The 20,680-nt window shown below is 42.6% G+C and overlaps 1 protein-coding gene across 1 annotated transcript; it reads right to left on the minus strand.

Annotated features, from left to right (window-relative positions):
- Nucleotides 1-1,199: 1,199 nt before the first annotated feature.
- Nucleotides 1,200-19,571, minus strand: LOC108414505 (NACHT, LRR and PYD domains-containing protein 12-like). The gene is made up of 11 exons (XM_037541092.1): nucleotides 19,294-19,571; nucleotides 19,034-19,108; nucleotides 15,327-17,082; nucleotides 14,441-14,614; nucleotides 9,245-9,418; nucleotides 8,729-8,899; nucleotides 3,534-3,707; nucleotides 3,122-3,295; nucleotides 2,723-2,896; nucleotides 2,203-2,379; nucleotides 1,200-1,580 (listed from the first exon to the last, which is right to left on the minus strand). Exons 1-11 carry the CDS (start codon nucleotides 19,427-19,429, stop codon nucleotides 1,574-1,576), a joined length of 3,192 nt encoding a protein of 1,063 aa, XP_037396989.1. The 5' UTR covers nucleotides 19,430-19,571; the 3' UTR covers nucleotides 1,200-1,573.
- Nucleotides 19,572-20,680: the final 1,109 nt, after the last annotated feature.

Below are 20,680 nucleotides of genomic sequence, written 5' to 3' on the forward strand. Positions count from 1 at the left end.
ACGTGAAAGGCTGGATGTCACGTAACTTCCTCCTATTAAACAGTAACAAAACAGAGGTTCTCCTTCTGGGTCCAAAGAAGTTTTTTTTTTTTTTTTTTGCTTTATCTGACCCTTTTTCCCCGTTTTATTTGTACAGTGTCCTTGGGTGTTTGAAAGGCGCTTTAAATAAAATTTATTATTATTATTATTTGTGGACGGTGGAGCGGAGGGATGCCAGACTGTCTCAGAGTGCTGCCATGTCTGTGTGTTCTTCTGGTTCTCTCCTGTTAGTTAAGCTGTCATAGTCAGATCTGCCGGAGTCGTTAGCCGCACTCTGGAAATGTCCACATTCCCTGTTTATGTACAAACGGATAGAATAAAACTAATTCCCTCTCCCTGCTTTCTTTCCGAGTGTACAATCACCCACATGTCCGGCTGGACACTGAAGGACGACTGACTGTCGAGCCCTCCTGCTGCCCACTTCAGACCAGCTGCCCACGCCCCAGCTGCCACCACCTGCCTTAGACTAGCTGCCCACCCTACACTGATGTTCTCATAGACTCCTAGTTATTCCTAATACCAATATTACTGCTATTAATATTAGTAATATAATCACTTGTAGGTAGTTTGACCAGAGGAGGGTCCCCCCTGGTGAGCCTGGTTCCTCCAAAGGTTTCTTCCTCAGTTCTGAGGGAGGTTCTCCTTGCCACTGGTGCCCCTGGCTTGCCCACCGGGGGGGTTTTACATTCTTGTTAAAACTTTGTCTTTTCTGAAATTCTGTGAAGCTGCTTTGTGACAACATCCGTTGTAACAAGCGCTACAAATAAATTTGACTTGATGATTTAATTTGATGACATTTCCCCATTGTTGGACTAATAAAGGACTGTCTTATCTTATCTTGCTTCAAGTACATATAGGTTTAACACATAAATAACAGAGTACTTGGAAATACTTTGTAAAGTTTTCTTCACTGAAGTTGAACAAAAATGCTCCTTTTGTGAAAGTATAGTTAGAACATATAATAAACACAGTCACTGTAAGCATGGCTTGATTTTTGAATACAAAATAAATATTTGTTTACAGATATAATACATGGGCCTAGGACGAACTTGAAAAAGTATAGTTTTACCATAAAATAAACACAATCACATGTGTTCTATGATGTATATCATCAGTACCAATTTACCATAAATAAAATAAGTATTATAAAAGATATGTTCCATAGTTAAATAGATCCATTTAATGTATCCCAGGAGCACTCAATGTGTAGTTTAAGTAGACTAGCATTATATTTAAGTATAGATCACTGAGCTGTTCTTCAGGAGGTGCTCTGTGCTGATAAAATAATGTAGAAACTCATCTCAGTGTTTAAGATTACTTATGAAACTCTGCTAGCGTTTCCACTGGTTTAGAGTGATGAGCTCATGTGGTTGCTATGGGTCGTCCACCAGTGTGAGGAGTTTGATGGAAGGGTCATTGAAGGTGCAGTCACCGGTGTACAGGAAATGATGTCATTAATAGTGTGTGTTTGTACTAAGACGTCATCCTCTCCTCATAGCCCTCTGTGTGTGAGAGCAGATCAGCTGGTTGGGGTTCAGATGCTGTAAGACAGAGAAGAGGAGAGAATCATCAGATGTGAACTGATGGGTCATTCAGCACCAGCACGTCTAGAACCTGTCCAGTCCTGTTGTGGACTTCATGAAGAAAATCAAACACAATGTAAAATTAAACTTACTAAAGAATGAAAAACATCAAAGCTGCTCCAGTTAGAGTTTTAGTGGTGAATGTTTAAGGTTTGATCCATCAGGGTCTAAACTCCATCTTAAGTTGCAATATTAACTGGGCATAAACACAACTCTAATTATCATATTTCACTGCAAATAAACCAGCATTGTAATAGTTTATATAACAGACTCATAAATTGGATCATGTTCTTATTTCATATTTAAAGTTAATTCTTTGTCCTTTCACTTTTATATTTGAAATACAAATGCATGTTACACCTATTACACAACTATCTTCTACATTCTCAGCTCAGTTTCTGTGTGATTGTGGGTTTTTGTGTATAAGTGTGTGTTTGTATATGTATGAGTATAAGCATGTGTGTGTGTATGTGTGTGTGTGCATGTGTGTGTGTGTGTGTGTGTGTGTGTGTGTGTGGAGGTGTGTGGGTGTGTGTGTGTGTGTGTGTGTCTGTGTAGAAACAGTAATTCAGTAACTCACTCTAATTTCTCCAGTTTACAGTGTGGATCCTCCAGGAGATCAGAGAGCAGCTTCACTCCTGAATTTCCTGGTTTATTGGAGTTCAGGTTCAGCTCTTTAAGGTGAGAGGAGGGGTTTGATCTTAAAGCTGAAGCCAGAGCAGCACAGCCATCACCTGTAATACTGCAGTTATACAGCCTGCAGAGAGAAGGAGAAAAACTCCTAAGACATGCAGATCAACACACACACACACACACACACACACACACACACACACACACACACACACACACAGCCCCATGTTCTCTCCCTGCATTTCCATCTCTGTATTTCCCACTTTTCTACCTGTCTGTTTCTGTCACTCTCTCAGCTCTATATATTTTCTCTCGGTCTTCCTGCCTTGCTCATTCTTTGTGACATACATCCTTTCTTTCTGTCTGTGTCTGCCATTCTCTCTGTCTCCCTCTCTTTATGCTTAAATATGCTGTTGATATATTAAACACTGCAGAGATATGTAAGTGTTTGGGGGTGTACCTCTCACCATAGTGTCTCCAGTTTACAGTGTGGATTCTTCAGTCCATCAGAGAGCAGCTCCACTCCTGAATCCCACAGTTTATTGGCACTCATATTCAGTTCTACCAGACTAGCAGAGTTTGAGCTGAGAGCTGAGGACAGAGCTGCACAGCCTCTCTCTGTGAGATTACAGTTACACAGCCTGGGAGAGAAATTATGATACATCAGAACTCTGAAATCACACACACACACACACCAGTTACCTCTCTCTCTCTCTCTCTCTCTCTCTAGCTTTCTCTGCATCTCTATACTTGCTGACTCTCTCTCACTTGATCTCCTTCTCTATATTTAAAGAAGTTGCTGATTTTTAATGAAAGTTTCTGTGTGAATCATCTATACACTCAAAGTGATGAGGTGATGATTTTACCTCAGTACTTCCAGTTTACAGTGTGGATTCTCCAGTCCAGCAGAGAGCAGCTCCACTCCTGAATCCTGCAGTTCATTATAACTGAGGTCCAGTTCTCTCAGACTGGATGGGTTTGAGCTGAGAGCTAAGGACAGAGCTGCACAGCTTTTCTCTGTGAGATTACACCAACACAGCCTGGAAGAGAAATGATGATTAATCAGAAATGGACATCACACACATATACAGCCCCATGTTCTATCTTTGTATCTCTCTGTGTATTTCACTGTGGTCTACATCATTCAGTTCTTTGTAACTCTATTTTGTGTTCTCTCTCTTACAGGTCTCTGTATTTCATTATGTTCTTTCTCAGTTGTCTTTCTCTGTACTCCATTATGTACTTCAAACACATAGATTTATGAAGATCTGATCCTACCTCAATTTCTCCAGTTTACAGTGTAGATTCTTCAGCCTAGCAGAGAGCAGCTCCACTCCTGAGTCCTGCAGTTGATTGTCATTCAGGTTCAGTTCCTTCAGACATGATAAGCTTGAGCTGAGGGCTGAGGATAGAGCTGCGCAGCTTTTCTCTGTGAGTTTACAGTCAAACAGTCTGAGACAGGAATAGTAATACATCAGAACATTGTTCCCTCTCTCTTTCACTCTCTCTCTCTCTCTCTCTCTCTCTCTCTCTCTCTCAGATTTCAGTTTGAACCTATTCAGCCTTCATTACTGCTGTACGTTTGTGTTTTCATATGTGCAGATACTTTACTGATACTAGAAGGTGTTCAAATGTAAGAATATCACAACATGGAATCTATTCTTGTTGTCTAGGTAGATTTAATAGAGGTACAGAGAGGTATAGAGAAACACATTTTTTTACCTATTTTATCTACTCTAAAAGCAAAGGTAAGAGTGGTAAATGCAGACTGGACATCTGAGTATTTATGAGTACAGGGACTTACTGTGGTAGAGGAGCCAAATATAGAGGTTTTGGCATACATACCATACTGATTTCCAGTGAAATCCCAGCAATAATTATGGGCCATGTCATAATCATAGAATATCCATGACAGAAAGTGGAAGAAGGTCCAATTTAAATCTATGTCGGCACACTGTATCATCCATTGTACATGTTTTTCAAAGTCAAATTCATTGTCTGAATTGTTGACATACCTATTATACATCGCTCTATTGACATCTTTGTGGGCCATCTGTATGTTTATCTTTTTACACAATGTTGGTTTCTACTATTCTCACATCTTTAATAAATGTGGAAAAAATGCAGAAAGAAATGTATTTTATTCTAAGATGCATTCAGGATTGTATTTGAACTTGTATCTGGTTTTGTGCTGCCCTATTTTGTTTTTTGCTGCCAGTCTGACATTCCAGTGTGGGAATTAGTAGTGCAGGATGTCATATAGACATCTATAGACATATAGATTGGTCCTACATATTGATGCAATAGTGAAAAGGCCCAAACCAATGAGCAGAAGCTACCCAGGGAATTTTAGACTGGTGGAGACATCTTGTGGCTGCAGTAGTTTGGGCTTATAAAATGGTAGTTGTTGTTTGTTAGACTGTTAGCCTTGTTAAATGTTTCACTTCGTTGGTAGTTGCAGGTGCTGTCTTTCAGATATGTTTATTGGTTAAAACTATTTACTGTGGATTACTGAGATAAAGCAACATTTTGTATATCAGGTTTTAGCTTGTGAACTTCCTATTCATATTTCTACTTACATTAAAATCGAATGAGATTTACATTAGCTGTAGGGATGAGCGCCATTTATCTTTGCTCCCTTTTTCTGCTGTTTTTACCAGCTAAAAAGCCAGGGAAGGAGTTTTTTTTTCTTTTGTTTTCTTTGAGCCAAGGTGGCTTCATGGGTTAGCCTTTTTGTTTGTTGCCCATTGCCCACCATAACACTACATCCACTGACTCGTCGACTGAGATGCGTCTGCTTAACTTTGGCTAAGTACCACTTTATTATCCTTCATTACCTTTTTATGTCCTAATTACTGTGTATATCATGTGTTTTACACTACCTGTTTACTCATCCCACAGATCATGTAGAACTACTTATGGTCACAGGACCCATAATTCCAGTAACCTCATCTATCTATGTAATGTGATATGCAGTTTGTAAAGTGACCTTGGGTTTTGTGTAAAGGCGCTATATAAGTTCAACTTATTATTATTATTACTATTATTATCCCCCACGGTCGTCAGAATCTTAGCCCAGGTTTGCAGGTGGGCTCTGGAATTGCCAATCTGCTGTGCAGAAGACAGACTTCATTTCAGCCCTCGCATCCTTCCATTCGCTGCACTTCCTGGCATTGACAGAGACCTGGATCACCCCCATGAACTCGACGAACCCAACAGCCCTGTGTTCTGCCTTTCACTTCTCCCATTCTCCACGGCAGTCTGGCAGGGGTGGTGGCACATGTTTGCTCTTGTCCAGGAAATGGTGTTTCACTCCACTGGCTTTTTCTCATCTTTCAATTTCCTCCTTTGAGTACCATGCAGTCACTCTATCTTTCCCCACTAAACTTCACATCATTGTTTTTATCATCCTCCCTCTCCTCTAGGCTACTTCATTGATGAGTTAGACACTCTTCTGAGTCTCTTCTCCATCGATGAAACCCTGCTCATACTCTTGGGTGACTTCAGGATCTTCACTCCTACCAATCTTTCCTTTCCAAGTTCTCACTCAAAGTTACTGCTGCAAAGTCATCTTTCTACACAGGGAAACTGGAAATATCAGCATCTGATCCACGCAAGCTCTTCAACATTTTCTCCTCTCTTCTCAACCTTCCTCCTCCCCCTCCACCCTGTTATCTCACCCCTGAGGATTTTGCCACCTTCTTTGAGGAGAAGGCTGATAGAATCCACCAGTCTTTTCCCTCTGTCTCCACTCCTTCCACTAGACCACCTCCTCTCGTTATGAATCCCTTAAACTGTTTTTCTTCTCTTTCCACAGATGCTGTCCTTCAACTGATCAAATCCTGTAACCCAACCACCTGCCCACTGTATCCCACCCCATCTGCATTGTTTCAGTCAATCTCCAAGGAATCTACTGCCCTTCATCACTTTTCTCATCAACAAGTCCTTGGCATCAGGCAAAGTTCCATCGACTTTCAAGACTGCAAGAATACTTCCCATCTTGGAGAAACCCATGCTTGACAGCTCTGATGTCAACAACTACAGACCAGTATCACTTCTTTATTTCCTTTCAAAACTTCTTGAACATGCAGTCTATAATCAACTTTCTCTCTTTCTCACACAGATCCAGCTCCAAGACCCCAACCAGTCTGGCACTCAACAGAAACTGCCCTCATATCAGTGACTGAGAAGCTCCAATCAGCAAGATCAGCTAAACTATCATCTGTGCTGATCCTTCTTGATCTCTCAGCAGCTTTTGACATAGTCAACCATATGATCCTTCTGGACATCCTCACCAACCTTGCAATCACTGGCTTTGAATGGAAGTGGGTCAAGTCCTATCTGGAGGATCGCTCTTATCAGGTAACATGGAGAGGGTTGTTCACATCCTCTCCATGCAGGCTCTCCACTGGTGTCCCACAAGCCTCGGTGTTCGGTCCTCTTTTCTTTTCTCTTTACACTAGCTCTCTTGGTGATGTTATATCTTCTCATGGCTTCTCTTATCACTGTTATGCTGATGACACTCAACTAATGTTTTCTTTCTCTCCCTCTGACACACAGGTTTCCAGTCGCATCTTGGCATGCCTGTCTGACATCTCTACATGGATGGGAGCTCACCACCTGAAGCTCAATCCTAGCAAGACTGAGCTGATTTTCATCCCTGCAACTACAGGTCATCAACTCTCTGATTGTTCCTTCTGTAGAGGCGAGAAGACTTGATGTGACCCTGGATGGCCAGTTATTTTTTTCGACTCACATCGTGAACCCGACTCGGTCATGCAAGTATCTCCTGTACAACATCCGTAAGATCCGACCCTTCCTCACCCAAGAGGCTGCTCAGGTGCTAGTGCAGTCTCTGGTCATCTCAAGGCTTGACTACTACAACTCGCTCTTGGCTGGTCTTCCCATGTGGCCATCAAGCCTCTGCAGCTCATCCAGAATGCAGCAGCTCGACTCGTCTTCAATCTGCCCAAGTTCAGCCACGTCACCCCACTGCTGCGCTCCCTTCACTGGCTTCCTGTAGCTGCATCAGATTTAAACCCTAATGCTGTCTACAAAGCCAGAAATGGACCAGCCCCTACCGACTTGATGGCAATGGTGAAATCTCAAACTGAACCACGAGCCCTTCGAGCTTCGAGTACAGCCCAGCTTGACCTGCTATCCTTCAAGGCACGTGGAAGACAAGTGTCGAGAATGTTCTCTGTACTGGTGCCCAAGTGGTGGAATGAACTCTCCCTTGCTGTCCGAACAGCAGAGTCTCTTGCTGTCTTCAAATGCAGACTGAAGATTCATCTCTTTACACGGCACTTAAATGAGCATTGAATTAAGTATTGATTGCAGTATATTGTGCTCCACTTGTATATATTTTATTGTATTGCACTGTGTTTTGTAGTTTACTTCATTGTTGAATGTACTGTGTATTGTAATTTATTGATTTGTATTGTAATGCATGGTGCTGCATGGCAGAGTTCTGTGCTCAACTCTGTTGTTTTTTTCTGGGTATCTACACTGATTTTGTATCTAGCAGTACCTGAACGCAGGACTGTCTTTTTCTCTAACCTATAGGTAACTAGCAAAGATACTTTCTCTTGTAAGCTGCTCTGGATAAGAGCGTCTGCTAAATGCTGTAAATGTAAATTGTGCCTCTCACGTTTGGCACCGACTGCTGCTGACACAAACAGGGTTGCACTGCTGTCCTGAGGTGTGGGCGGGGCAGTGGCAGGCGGGCCTCATAGTGACTCATAGTCACTGTTTCTACAGCCAAACCATCCTTTATTATAAAGCGTTTGGTTCGGCTGTGCATCACACGCTTAAGCGCGTGAAGTCAACACTAAAAATGTGGGTCTCTCAGGAGCTTGAGAAGCTGCTGCACTACTGTTCACTGCCATCTTGGAGAATGTAGATCAATAAGCATGGGATGTCACTCAATTTCATATGTGTGTGAAGCCAGACGACCGAATACTTTTGACAATATAGCATATGTCAAACAGATGTTGAAACTAATATTCACTATAAAAACATTTTTATTTATCAGTAACATGTATAAACAAACTTGACGATAACACTTTTGTAATGGGAAGAACATGATTGACAATTAAATTGTTAGCTATGATTTATAAATCAAGAAAAATTGTAACAGTTCAAAGGAGTATTTTGTGCAGTAATGCCCAGTAATGATAGTACTGCACACAGAAAAGTGGTGGAATGGATCTAGCTTTCAGCCTTTGTTCTTTCTCTTTGTATCTCTGTATCTATCCATTCTGTTTGAATTCGTCTTTATTTGTATTTTTTTTTTAATATATATTTTGCTCTCTGTGTAAGTGTGAGCTTTTCCCCAGTCTCTCTGTATTTATGTTGCTGAGTTGTTTTTCTACAAAAGTGTTTGTGAGTTATCCACACACGCACACACACACAAACACACAAACACACACACACACACACACACACACACAGTGATAAAGTGCTGATCTTACTCCAGTTTCTCCAGTTTACAGTGTGGATTCTCCAGTCCAGCAGAGAGCAGCTCTACTCCTGAATCCTGCAGCTCATTTTTTCTCAGGTTCAGTTCTCTCAGACTTGAGTTTGAACTGAGAGCTGAGGACAGAGCTGCACAGCTTTTCTCTGTGAGATCACAGTCACGCAGGCTGGAAGAGAAATGATGATACATCAAGACACTGATATCACACACACACACACACACACACACACACACACACACACACACACACACACACACTCATGCTAATTGTGTTCTCTCTCAGTTCTCTGGATTCCATTGTGTTCTCTATGTCTGTTTTTCATTGTGTTCTCTCTCTTTCACAATGAAATCTATCTTTGTTTTTCTGCTTTCTCTCTTTCATCTCTGTTCTCTCTGTTTCTTTCTTTCTTTATTCAAAGATATTGCTGAGCTTGTTTTGAGAAAGGTTTTGTGTGTGACTGATGTATAGACAAACACACAGACAGAAACAGTGATAAAGTGATTAACTTACTTTAATATCTCCAGTTTACAGTGTGGATTCTCCAGTCCAGCAGAGAGCAGCTCCACTCCTGAATCCTGCAGTTCATTGTAACTGAGGTCCAGTTCTCTCAGGGTTGAGGAGTTTGAGCTGAGAGCTGAGGACAGAGCTGCACAGCTTTTCACTTTCAGATTACAGTCACAAAGGCTGGGAAAGAAATACATCAAAGCACTGACATATCATACACACACACATACCATTGCACACAATCAAATGCAAAACAATACACAGAATCATACACGCAAACAATCGAACAAACAGCCACTCACAGAAGTGCACCTCCCTCTTTTTCACGCTATTTCTCTCTTATATGCTCATGTTCATCTGAAAACAATGCCAAATGTTACACTGTGTGTAAATGTTCCATAATGTGTTGCTGTTTTGTCTGTGTCTCTCTTCTGTCTTCCCAGTTTCAGTCTCATTCCATGATCCAGCCTGTGTTTAATTCATTCCAACTCGCTCCCGTCCATAATTCAGTCCATGCTCCAGTTCAGTTCAGATGTTTTTGAGTGGGAAGAATGAAAGAGGCCTCCTCAGCTCTACTGACAGCTTTTGCTTTGCTCACTTTGCTTCTGTTGCATGTGTGTTTGCATGTTTGGGTGATCTCTGACTGTTTGGCCTTTTTTAGACCTCGAATTAGCCTAGCCCGCTTAAACCTGTTTGCTTCTATTCTATTTTGTAAATAGCTTCACTAGGTGTAGGGTTTGGCTGCCATTTTGTCTGGGTTTTGTGCTGTTTGTCTTTTAGTGTTATTTTGTTTTGGTTAAGGCTAATTCAAATTTGTCTTGGAGTCAGTGTGGGTTCATTTGTTGTTTCGGCTTTCAGGCCAAACCTGAAGATAAACTGATGTTCCACTGTACAGTTGTATAATATACATTGTATGTGCTGTTAAGAACAGTTTGATGTTTTTGTCTCACTATTACACACACACACCTTCACAAAGCATACATTTTAGACCACACCATTCTTTTACAGCCTGACCCCAGACTGGCTCTTAACACAAACTATAACATGCATGTAGATAGACCTATAGGAGTTACACTTTTTCCTGAGTACTTGAATGTTTCTATTCATTCAGAAGTCATATATTTAAAACAGTAAATTCATGACACAAACCAAAGTTATCAAAGTTATCAAACGCCACAAAACACTAAAACATCACAAAAGTAAACATTTCTATCAGACACTACAGCTTACAAGAGTGCTTTCCCTCTATTGGCCATTAAAAACAACTCAAAATACAGGTTTCAATATTAGGCTATTCAGCCTGCATTGGTGCGTGATGTCTGTGCTAATACTTTACAATAAACAGATTTAGAATGTGTTAAGATGTAAGACTATCACAGTGTGGAATTATTCTTGTGTACTTGACAGGTTTACCACTTTAATTTTGGTACAGTGTGCTCCACACTTTCCAAAGCAAACACCCTACAGAAGAAGAAACTAAAACTTCTCCTGCTTATTTTTGCTGCTCTTCAAGCAAAGATGAGAGCAGTTGCAGTGCTTGATGCCAAGCTGGACATGAGTATTTGTCAGTAGAGGGATAGACTGTGGCAGGGAAGCCAAAGATAGAAGTGTTTTGAATTTGCAGTGAAATTCAGTCAACAATAGACAATATGATTAATTATGTAACATCCTTAACTGTGGATGTAAGAAGGTCCACCCTGCATCGCATATACACCATTTGTCCAGATGTATTAATTGTCTTTACAGCTTTATAGCTGTACCCATCACTCACCCACTACTGACATCACTGCAGGACTCCTGGATGTTTAGCATTGTAGAAAATGTTATAATACTACTCAACTTCTTTTTGTAAGTGTAGAAAAATACAAAATGCAAAATACAGGAACAAAGGTTTCCTAATATGTCAGGTGTGATCTGTCTTGTCTTGGGTACAGCGGTAAACAAACGACCTTAAAGCACAGTTTACAGTGCTCTGGCAGAATCCACGGTCTGTGCTTCCAAATGTTTCCTGCTGTTTGACACAGACTTCCAAACGAATTTTCTTTCTCAGTGAGATGTTTTAAAGGCTTTGATAACATATTTCAAAACGAGTGAAAGAAGCAAAAGACTGAAAATGAGTGAAACCAGTGAGCATGTTAACTTTACCACAGCACTTTTCAATGTGAAGACATATGAACTTTAAACTGACCCAAGATTTATTAAATATAATTTTAGGAAGTTTTTCCTCGAAACTGCTTTCCTAACATGCGTTATTGCACAGCAAGAGTCTGGAGTCCTACTGATCGTTATGGCCTGTGTGTCTAATCTGAGTTTCTGAGTTATAAAATCATAAAAACGCATATGTGCATGTTTACCTGTCTATCTCTTTCAGTCTCTCTCTCTGTCTCTCTCTCTCTCTCTTTCAGTCTCTCTCTCTCTCTCTCTCTCTCTCTCTCTCTCTCTCTCTCTCTCTCTTCCAGTCTCTCTCTCTTTCAGTCTCTCTCTGTCTCTCTCTCTCTTTCAGTCTCTCTCTCTCTCTCTCTCTCTCTCTCTCTTTCAGTCTCTCTTGCTCTCTCTTTCAGTCTCTCTCTCTGTCTCTCTGTCTCTCTTTCAGTCTCTCTCTCTCTCTCTCTCTTTCAGTCTCTCTCTCTCTCTTTCAGTCTCTCTCTCTGTCTCTCTCTCTCTCTCTCTCTCTCTGTCTCTCTCTCTCTCTCTCTCTCTGTCTCTCTCTCTCTCTCTCTCTCTCGCCTTTTGCTTACTGGTTTCATTTTAGTGTGTGACAGTACAATCTGGTGTTTGGGTGGTTTAGGAGGTTAGTGGGGGTCGGCGGCCGGCGTCCCGCGCTGGATGCCATGGCGGCCCGGGAGAGAGCGGCGTTTGAGCAGTTAAGTCGGCGACATGGTATTAAAATCGCCGCGGGTACTAATGTCACCATGGAAGAGTGCAGTCTCACGGTGGGTGAAGCTGTGGGCCACGACAGCATCCTGTCAGTGTCTAGAATGAACGGCTCGATAGTTCTGTTTCTGAATGATGTCGATAAGGTCACTGACGTTGTTGACCGCGGTTTAGTCTTGGATGGTCAGTTTACTAGTGTTCTTCCACTCATCACCCCCTCCAAAAGAGTCACTTTGTCTAACGTCCCACCATTTATCAGAGACGATGCGTTATCACGCGAGTTATCCCGGTTCGGACAGATTATGTCCCCGATTAAGAAAGTCCCCCTCGGCTGCAAATCTCCGCTGCTGAAGCATGTCGTGTCTTTTAGGCGGCAGGTTTTCATGATCCTAAAAGACGACGCAGATGAACTGAATGCTTCCTTTAAATTTAGAATCAATAACTTCGATTACACGGTATTTGCCACCACAGAGAGTATGAAGTGTTTTGGCTGTGGAGGAGACGGGCATCTTATCCGGTCTTGCCCGGAGAGGCTGCCCGGCCCCGCTCCGCGCACCGAGGCTGGAGGAGACCGGGACGGGGAAGGAATGGAGGAGACAGGGCCTGGAAGCAGGCCTGGAGCTGCGGGAAGTGAACATGACAGCAGAGGTAAGGAGAGCGATGGGGCAGGGTGCAGTGTGACTGTGGAGGAGGACGCTGGGCAGAGTGAGACAGAGCCGCTGAGACAGACAACGCTCCAACATCTCGTCGTGTTCACAGTCTTGCGGAAAATTTATACCTTAAAAATTATATGAGATTTTTTGGAGAGCACGAAACATGCTAATGGGGTGCGGGTGGAAGACCACTTCCCTGACTGCGTCAGTACAGTATCTGCGGAACAACTCGGGGGAGGAGGGGTTTACTGACCAGGAGATATTCCGCTTAAAGAAGATAGTGGCCAAACTAAACCATCAGCTCACTGATGACAGCGGTGAGATGGCGTGAACATCCCCTCAGGTTTCTGTGGTGTGGAGTGCTGGCTGTGTCGTCTTTATACTCTCCTTTTAACATGGATGAGTTCAGGGTGGCGACATTAAATATCAATGGGGCCAGAGATGCTAATAAGAGAGCACAACTGTTTGAGTTGCTTAAACTTAAACATATTGATGTGATGTTTGTCCAGGAAACACACAGTGATGAGCGGAACGCTGTAGACTGGGTGAGGGAATACGACGGGAGGGCCTTTCTCAGTCACAGAACCTCTGTAAGTGGAGGTGTGGCACTGCTCTTCGCTAAAAGCTGGGCTCCTCAGTCAGTTGAAGTTGAGGACATAATGGCAGGTAGAACTTTAAGAGTCTGTGCCATTTTTGAACATTGCGCCTTTGTCTTTCTGTGTGTGTATGAACCCGCAGTGGGGTGGACAGGATGCTGTTTTTAGATGTTCTGTGTAAAACGCTGGGTGGCTGCAGCACTGATGATTATTTAGTTTTAGCTGGCGATTTTAACTGCACAGAGTCCAGTGCAGATAGGAATCACTTAGAACCGCACGCTGCTTCACACAGACGGCTGGTCCAGCTGATCAACACACACGAGCTCTGTGATATTTGGAGGTTTCTAAATTACCAACATAAACAGTATAACTGGGCACATACAAGCGAGAACCATATCTCTCTAGCAAGACTCGACAGGTTTTACTGTTTTAAGCATCATCTTAGTGTATTTAGACATTGCCAAATCTCACCAGTTGCCTTGTCTGACCACAGTTTAGTCCACTGCACAATGGGTATGAGGCATATAAAGCCAATGAGCGCGTATTGGCTATTTAACACATCCACATCTCTCTCTCTCTGTCTCTCCCTCCATCTCTCTCTCTCTCTCTCTCTCTCTCTCTCTCTCTCTCTCTCTCTGTCTCTCTCTCTCTCTCTCTCTCTGTCTCTCCCTCCATCTCTCTCTCTCTCTCTCTCTCTCTCTCTGTCTCTCTCTGTCTCTCCCTCCATCTCTCTCTCTCTCTCTGTCTCTCTCTCTCTCTCTGTCTCTCTGTCTCTCTCTCTCTCTGTCTCTCCCTCCATCTCTCTCTCTCTCTCTCTGTCTCTCTCTCTCTCTCTCTCTCTCTCTCTGTCTCTCTCTTTGTCTCTCCCTGCATCTCTCTCTCTCTCTCTCTCTCTGGCTCTTTCACTGTGTCTCTTGACATTTTTCTTTATCTCTCTGTAATTAAAATTGTGGCAGTTTTTTTTCTTTGATAGTGTGTGTGACTGATCTACACACACACGCACGCACGCACGCATGCACACACACACACACACACACACACACACACACACACACACAGTGATAAAGTGCTGATCTTACTCCAGTTTCTCCAGTTTACAGTGTGGATTCTCCAGTCCAGCAGAGAGCAGCTCCACTCCTGAATCCTGCAGGTTATTGTTACTGAGGTCCAGTTCTCTCAGACTGGAGGAGCTTGAGCTGAGAGCTGAGGACAGAGCTGTACAGTTTTTTGCTGTGATATTACAGTTATACAGCCTGGGAGAGAAATGATACATCAGAACACAGAAACACACAGTTATACACACAATCATGCACACATGAACACAAGACACACATACAGTGAGATCAAAATTATACTGTAGTTGTTTTTATTATGGAAACGTCCTATTCTTAGTTCTAATTAATGAAGCTTCAGCTTCAGCTTCATGGACTACCATGTGTCTTACATGCCCAATTAAATGTCTAAATGGGCTCTGTCTGACCATTTGGATGGTCAAATGGATTTCTGCCTGTCCTTCACAGTGCAGTACCCATGTCTTCCCATTTCAATCAGATTGTGGATTTTTTTGTGCAGTGTTAGTATATAAAAAATAGTGTACTGAACAATATATGCAGGGTTTGTAGCAACATATGTTGCCTCCCAGAGGATGGTCTTTTTTGGAGAAGACCTTTCTTATTTCAGCAAGACAACACCAAACTTATTACAGCAGCATGGCTCTGTAGTAAAAGGTTCTCGACCTAAACTAGCCTCCCTGTAGTCCAGACCTGTCGTCCAATGAAAACGTCATTACATATCACACACACACACACACATACACACACACAAACATAATGATCCATGAAATATGGTATGTTGGAAACTAATAAAAAAGTAATTAAAATCATTATTCTACTCAGTGCAGTTTCATCCAGTGATACATTAAATTAAGAAACAGTGCAGTGACACATTTTTGACTGAAATACTCACACAGCCCTCCTGGAAGCTTTGATCACTGGCAGCAGATTCAGAACACATTCATCTGATAGGTCATATTTATTCAGGTTGAACTCATCCAGCTCCTCTTCTGAGTTCAGCAACACAAACACCAGAGCTGACCACTGGGCAGGAGAGAGATCCACTCCACTGAGACGAAAGTATTCTCCTCTGTTCAGGTATGTCTGGACTTCCTGCACTAGAGAATGGTCATTCAGTTCATTCAGACAGTGGAACAGATTGATGGATTTCTCTGGAGAGGGATTCTCCCTGATCTTCTCCTTGATGTACTGGACTGTTTCCTCTTTGCTGTAAGAGCTGCTTCCTGTCTGGGTCAGTAGGCCTCGTAAGAGAGTCTGATTGGACTCCAGTGAGTGGCCCAGAAGGAACCGGAGGAAAAGGTCCAGGTGTCCATTCTCACTCTGTAAGGCCTTGTCCACTGCAGACATGAGGAAGTCTGACATGCTGGACTTTTTGAAAATACCAGAGAGATCAGTGGTCAGCTGTTTTGTTTCATCTCTGCTGATGAAGGACAGAGATGCATATAAAGCAGCCAGAAACTCCTGAAAACTCAGGTGGACAAAACAGAACACCTTCCCCAGGTGTAGCCCAAACTCCTCTCTGAAGATCTGGGTACAAACTCCTGAGTATACTGACACTAGTTTGACATCAATGCCACAGTCTCTCAGGTCTTCCTCATAGAAGATCAGATTGCCCTTTTCCAGCTGTTGGAAAGCCAGTTTTCCCAGGGCCAGAATCATCTCTTTGGTCTGCTGAAGATCAGTGTCATATTTACCATGGTACTTTTGGTCCTTGTGTTTGATCTGAAAGATTAGGAAGTTGGTGAACATCTGAGTCAGAGTCTTGGGGATCTCTCCACTCTCTGCTCCACCCAACACTCTCTCTAGAACAGTGGCTGCAATCCAGCAGAAGACTGGGATGTGGCACATGATGTAGAGGCTTCTTGAGGACCTCATGTGTGAGATGATTTTATTGGCCAGGCTCTGGTCACTGATTCTCTTCCTGAAGTATTCCTCTTTCTGAGGGTCACTGAACCCTCGTATCTCTGTTACCAGGTCAACACACTCAGGAGGGATCTGATTGGCTGCTGCTGGTCGAGAGGTTATCCAGAGGAGAGCCGAGGGAAGCAGGTTCCCCTTGATGAGGTTTGTCAGCAGCACATCCACTGAGGCTGAATCTGTTACATCCCACAAGCTCTCATTGTTCTGGAAATCTAGAGGAAGTCGACACTCGTCCAGACCATCAAAGATGAACATGACTTTGTAATCATCACTTTGTATTGATCTTAATTGTTTTGTTTCTGGGAAAATGTGATGAAGAAGCTCCATCAGACTGAACCTTTTCTTTATCAAGTTCAGTTCTCTAAAAGGAAGAGGAAATATGAAGAGGACGTCCTGGTTTGCTTTTCCTTCAGCCCAGTCCAGAATGAACTTCTGCACTGAGACTGTTTTTCCAATTCCAGCGACTCCTTTAGTCAGCACAGTTCTGATGGGTCTGTCTTTAAAGAGGTCACTGCATTTGATGGGTTTCTCCTGTGTTGCTGGTCTCCTGGATGCTGCCTCAATCTGTCTGACCTCATGTTCATCATTGACCTCTCCACTCCCTCCCTCTGTAATGTAGAGCTCTGTGTAGATCTCATTCAAAAGGATTGATCTTCCATGCTGAGAGATTCCTTCATTAATGCTGCGAAACTTCTTCCTCAGTTTTCGTTTATATGCGGTGACCAAACCTCAGAGGTAAACACAGACAATAAAGTTTTTAAAAGTAGATTCTCTGTAGATTTAATTCAAGAAAGTGGACTGTCCTTCATTGATTCTCCATTTCTTCATTAGCTTGGATCTGTCTTTTTATTTACACACAGTGATGATTTGTAGTGGATAACACAGAGCCCAGCAGCAATATTCTTTAACAATGTAAAACACAAAGCACTTCATTGCATACACCCTTTTTAATATGAGTCTCATAAATCATCACTGGTGCAGCTGATAGGTGTTAAAAATCACATAATTTATTACATGTAGACCACATGTGTGCCATCATGGTGTTTCATGAGACTGTAGTATAAATATTCCTGTATCTGGAAGATAGAACTTAGCGAGGGTTTCCAAGAGGAAAGAACACTCCAAGCAATTCTAAACGAACATCCCTTGGAGTACCTTTACATCCTTCATTAAGGAAAGCCGAGAACAGGCCATCCACAAAACTGACTGACCATGCAAGAAAGAGACCACCGAGGAAGGCAACCGAGAGACAAAGTATGAAAGTACCACAATACCTTTACTGTATATCTTTGTTTTACCTGATAAAATAAACTGGCTGCTATAAATATTGCTATATTGCCTTCATTGAACCTTTAACTGTAAGTTAACTGCATAATAATCATTCTTCCATTCTGTAACTTATCATGTGATGTTTGATTATTGGCTGAATTGAGGAGACTGTGAACTTGCCCAGGCACTGAGCTAGCTACAGTTTGCCTGGGGACGCATGGAAGACTCTAAAGTCAGCTGAAAGAAGGTTCTCATGGTCTGATCAGACCAAACTTGAGCTGTTTGTCTACCGGTCTGAATGTCACTGTGGAGCATGGTGGTGCTAACATCATGCTGTGGGGCTGCTTCTCTGCAGGTCCTGGAAGGCTTCTGAGGGTAGAATGAATTCAGCAAAACAGAAGGAAATACTGCAAGAAAATCTCATGCATTCTGCAAGAAATTGAAGCCTTCTTGAATCTGACTCAAATTTCAGAACAGAGAATGTGTGGCTGAACTGAAAAAGGCTGTTCACTTATGATCCTCATGCCATCAGAGAGATTGAGCAGTTTTGCCAAATGAGGAACCTGAGTGTCTAAAGCTGACAGGGGGTCTGAATCCACACAGACTCAAGGCTGTGGCTGCTGGATAACCCAATAAATGCATCTAATAACCTCTCAGCTCCTTCCCTCTGTGCTGTAGAGCTCCGTGTAAACCTCATTCAGGTAGTTGATCGAGTATGCTGTGATATTCCTTAAATTCTGTAAAATTTCATCTCCAGTTTTTGTGCATATTCAGTGTCATTTATGTCTAGAAGTGTTTGAGATTGTTTAGAAATTCTAAGTTTTCTGAATTATGAAAATGTGATATGCTAATAATTGCTTCCTAAAATGCATCTACTCAGTACTGACTTGATGGAGGTGAATGCTATGCAATCAGGTACTTTTTGTATGATGCAGATGTGCAGAGTCCTATTTTCACTTTGACATGAAAGACTCTACAGTACCGAATCCACTGTGACTCAGTGTTCTATGCTAATTAAACACAAACCTTTCCAATATTTGTTTTAGCGTGAAAAGTTAGGATTTTAATTATCACTACTGCACAAAAATGTTTGATGCAGTTCCTTTCCTAATAGGTATGGTTGATACAACTTGTAATGAGTAGTTACTATGAATGAGTAGGAAATTACCAGTAACAATCCTGTCTGTTTACTGTGTCTAATGTCTGTTTTAATGATCATATTTATTGAGTTGTTTCTAGTTAATTTTTTACACATAAACGGCTGCATGTTGCACTTTGTACAGTCTATTCTGTCCCATGGTGCTCCGTGATGTTCCTGGAGGAACGTAATTTCACTCCACTGTGTACTTGTACATGGACAGAATGACAATAGAAGCCTGTTGACTTGTAATGTGTACATTAAGACGTTACCTTCAGTGAGAGTAGGAGCACCAGGAGAACCTCCAGCCTGAACTGTACTGGTGCTGGAACTGGAAACTTCCTGACCTGCAGGAGAGACAACTGGAAACATCAGCACTTTATCGAAGCTGCTTAAGACTAATAGCAATCAGTGAACTGTATCCAGAGGTGTAGACCACCTCTAGAACAGACACAGTGATGTTCATATAACCTAAAACCCCCAGCCAGTCAAACAGATCCATTCACTCGGTTTCTTACCCTACATCACTCACCTCCCTGAATAATGGTCACAGTCACTGAGCCTTGAATATTGTTTCCATGGAGAACAGGAGCGCAGACAGTTCCTCCTGTCTGAGCGGTCATGCTGGTCTGGGCAGGACCGGCGTGAGCTGAGGTGGACGTTTCCATCTTCTAACTGAAAAGCCTCTGGTCATCAGGTCAGGAAGTTCACTGTGGTACAGTAACTGTTTATAATCCTCTCATCACAGAAAGGCTCTGAGCTCACAGAGACTCCGAGTTCCTCTCCTGAAGTTCTTCATGTTCCTCTCCTCTCTAAACAGTGTGGAAGAGAGTTTCTCTTCCACTAAAACATGTTTGGACTGGTTTAGTTCATGGAGAAGGAAGTGTCTTCTTATAGAGGGGGTGAAGTGAAGTGTCTCTCAGCCAATCACAGCACAGCTGGCTAACAGAGCAGAACAGGAAGGCAGAGCGAGAGAGAGAGAGAGAGAGAGAGAGAGAGAGAGAGTGAAGGGAGAAAGGAGAAAGAGAGAGAGAGAGAGAGAGAGAGAGAGAGAGAGAGTGAAGGGAGAAAGGAGAAAGAGAGAGAGAGAGAGAGAGAGAGAGAGAGAGAGAGAGAGTGAAGGGAGAAAGGAGAAAGAGAGAGAGAGAGAGAGAGAGAGAGAGAGAGAGAGTGAAGGGAGAAAGGAGAAAGAGAGAGAATAATCAGTTCAAAGTAGACTGTACATTTCTCCACTTCCAGTGGACACTCACTACAGCTGGACAGCTGCAAATATTTTTTCAGTTCCAGCCCAGAGACATTATTGTGAGACATCACTTCAACACATAACTGTGAGGTAATGTGTTTCCTCACCATCCTGCACACTGACATGCAGTAATACATGAAACATTGCCTCACATGAGAAAAACGGGAAGACAGGTCACCACATACAAAATCTCTCACCCTGACATTCAATAAATATGATAAAGGAACAGTTACGCTCCAGAAATCTGGAAACAGTCCAAAAACTTCCAAAACATCAAGAAAACCGCACAAAGGAGCCACTACTCCACAAACACCACGTCAGGACACTAAAAGAAGGGCGGTCTGTCCTGCAACAGGAATTCGAAGGTTTTAATGAAAGAACTCAGTCCTGCAACAGCCAGCCAGCCAGCAGGAGAACAGCAGAGAGATGAGCTCAGAGAGCTTCAGCAGGCCATGAGAGCCCTAGAGGTGGACAGTCTGAGAATTGGACAGTACCGGAGAACGATTTTATGGAGAGTGAGAAAAATTGTTTACAAAAAGCCTTGAAGACATAGTTCTACATCACACCAGACCTACGGTCACTCCAGACCAGGGCACATGGCTAAACAGCTCAACTCATCCCAGAATCTTCACTCCAGCAGGAGCCAGAGGGGTTTTTACTGCTTCCAACCCATTTC

Source organism: Pygocentrus nattereri, chromosome 9 (genome assembly GCF_015220715.1).
Source record: "Pygocentrus nattereri isolate fPygNat1 chromosome 9, fPygNat1.pri, whole genome shotgun sequence".
In the NCBI taxonomy this organism is placed as follows: Eukaryota; Metazoa; Chordata; class Actinopteri; order Characiformes; family Serrasalmidae; genus Pygocentrus; species Pygocentrus nattereri.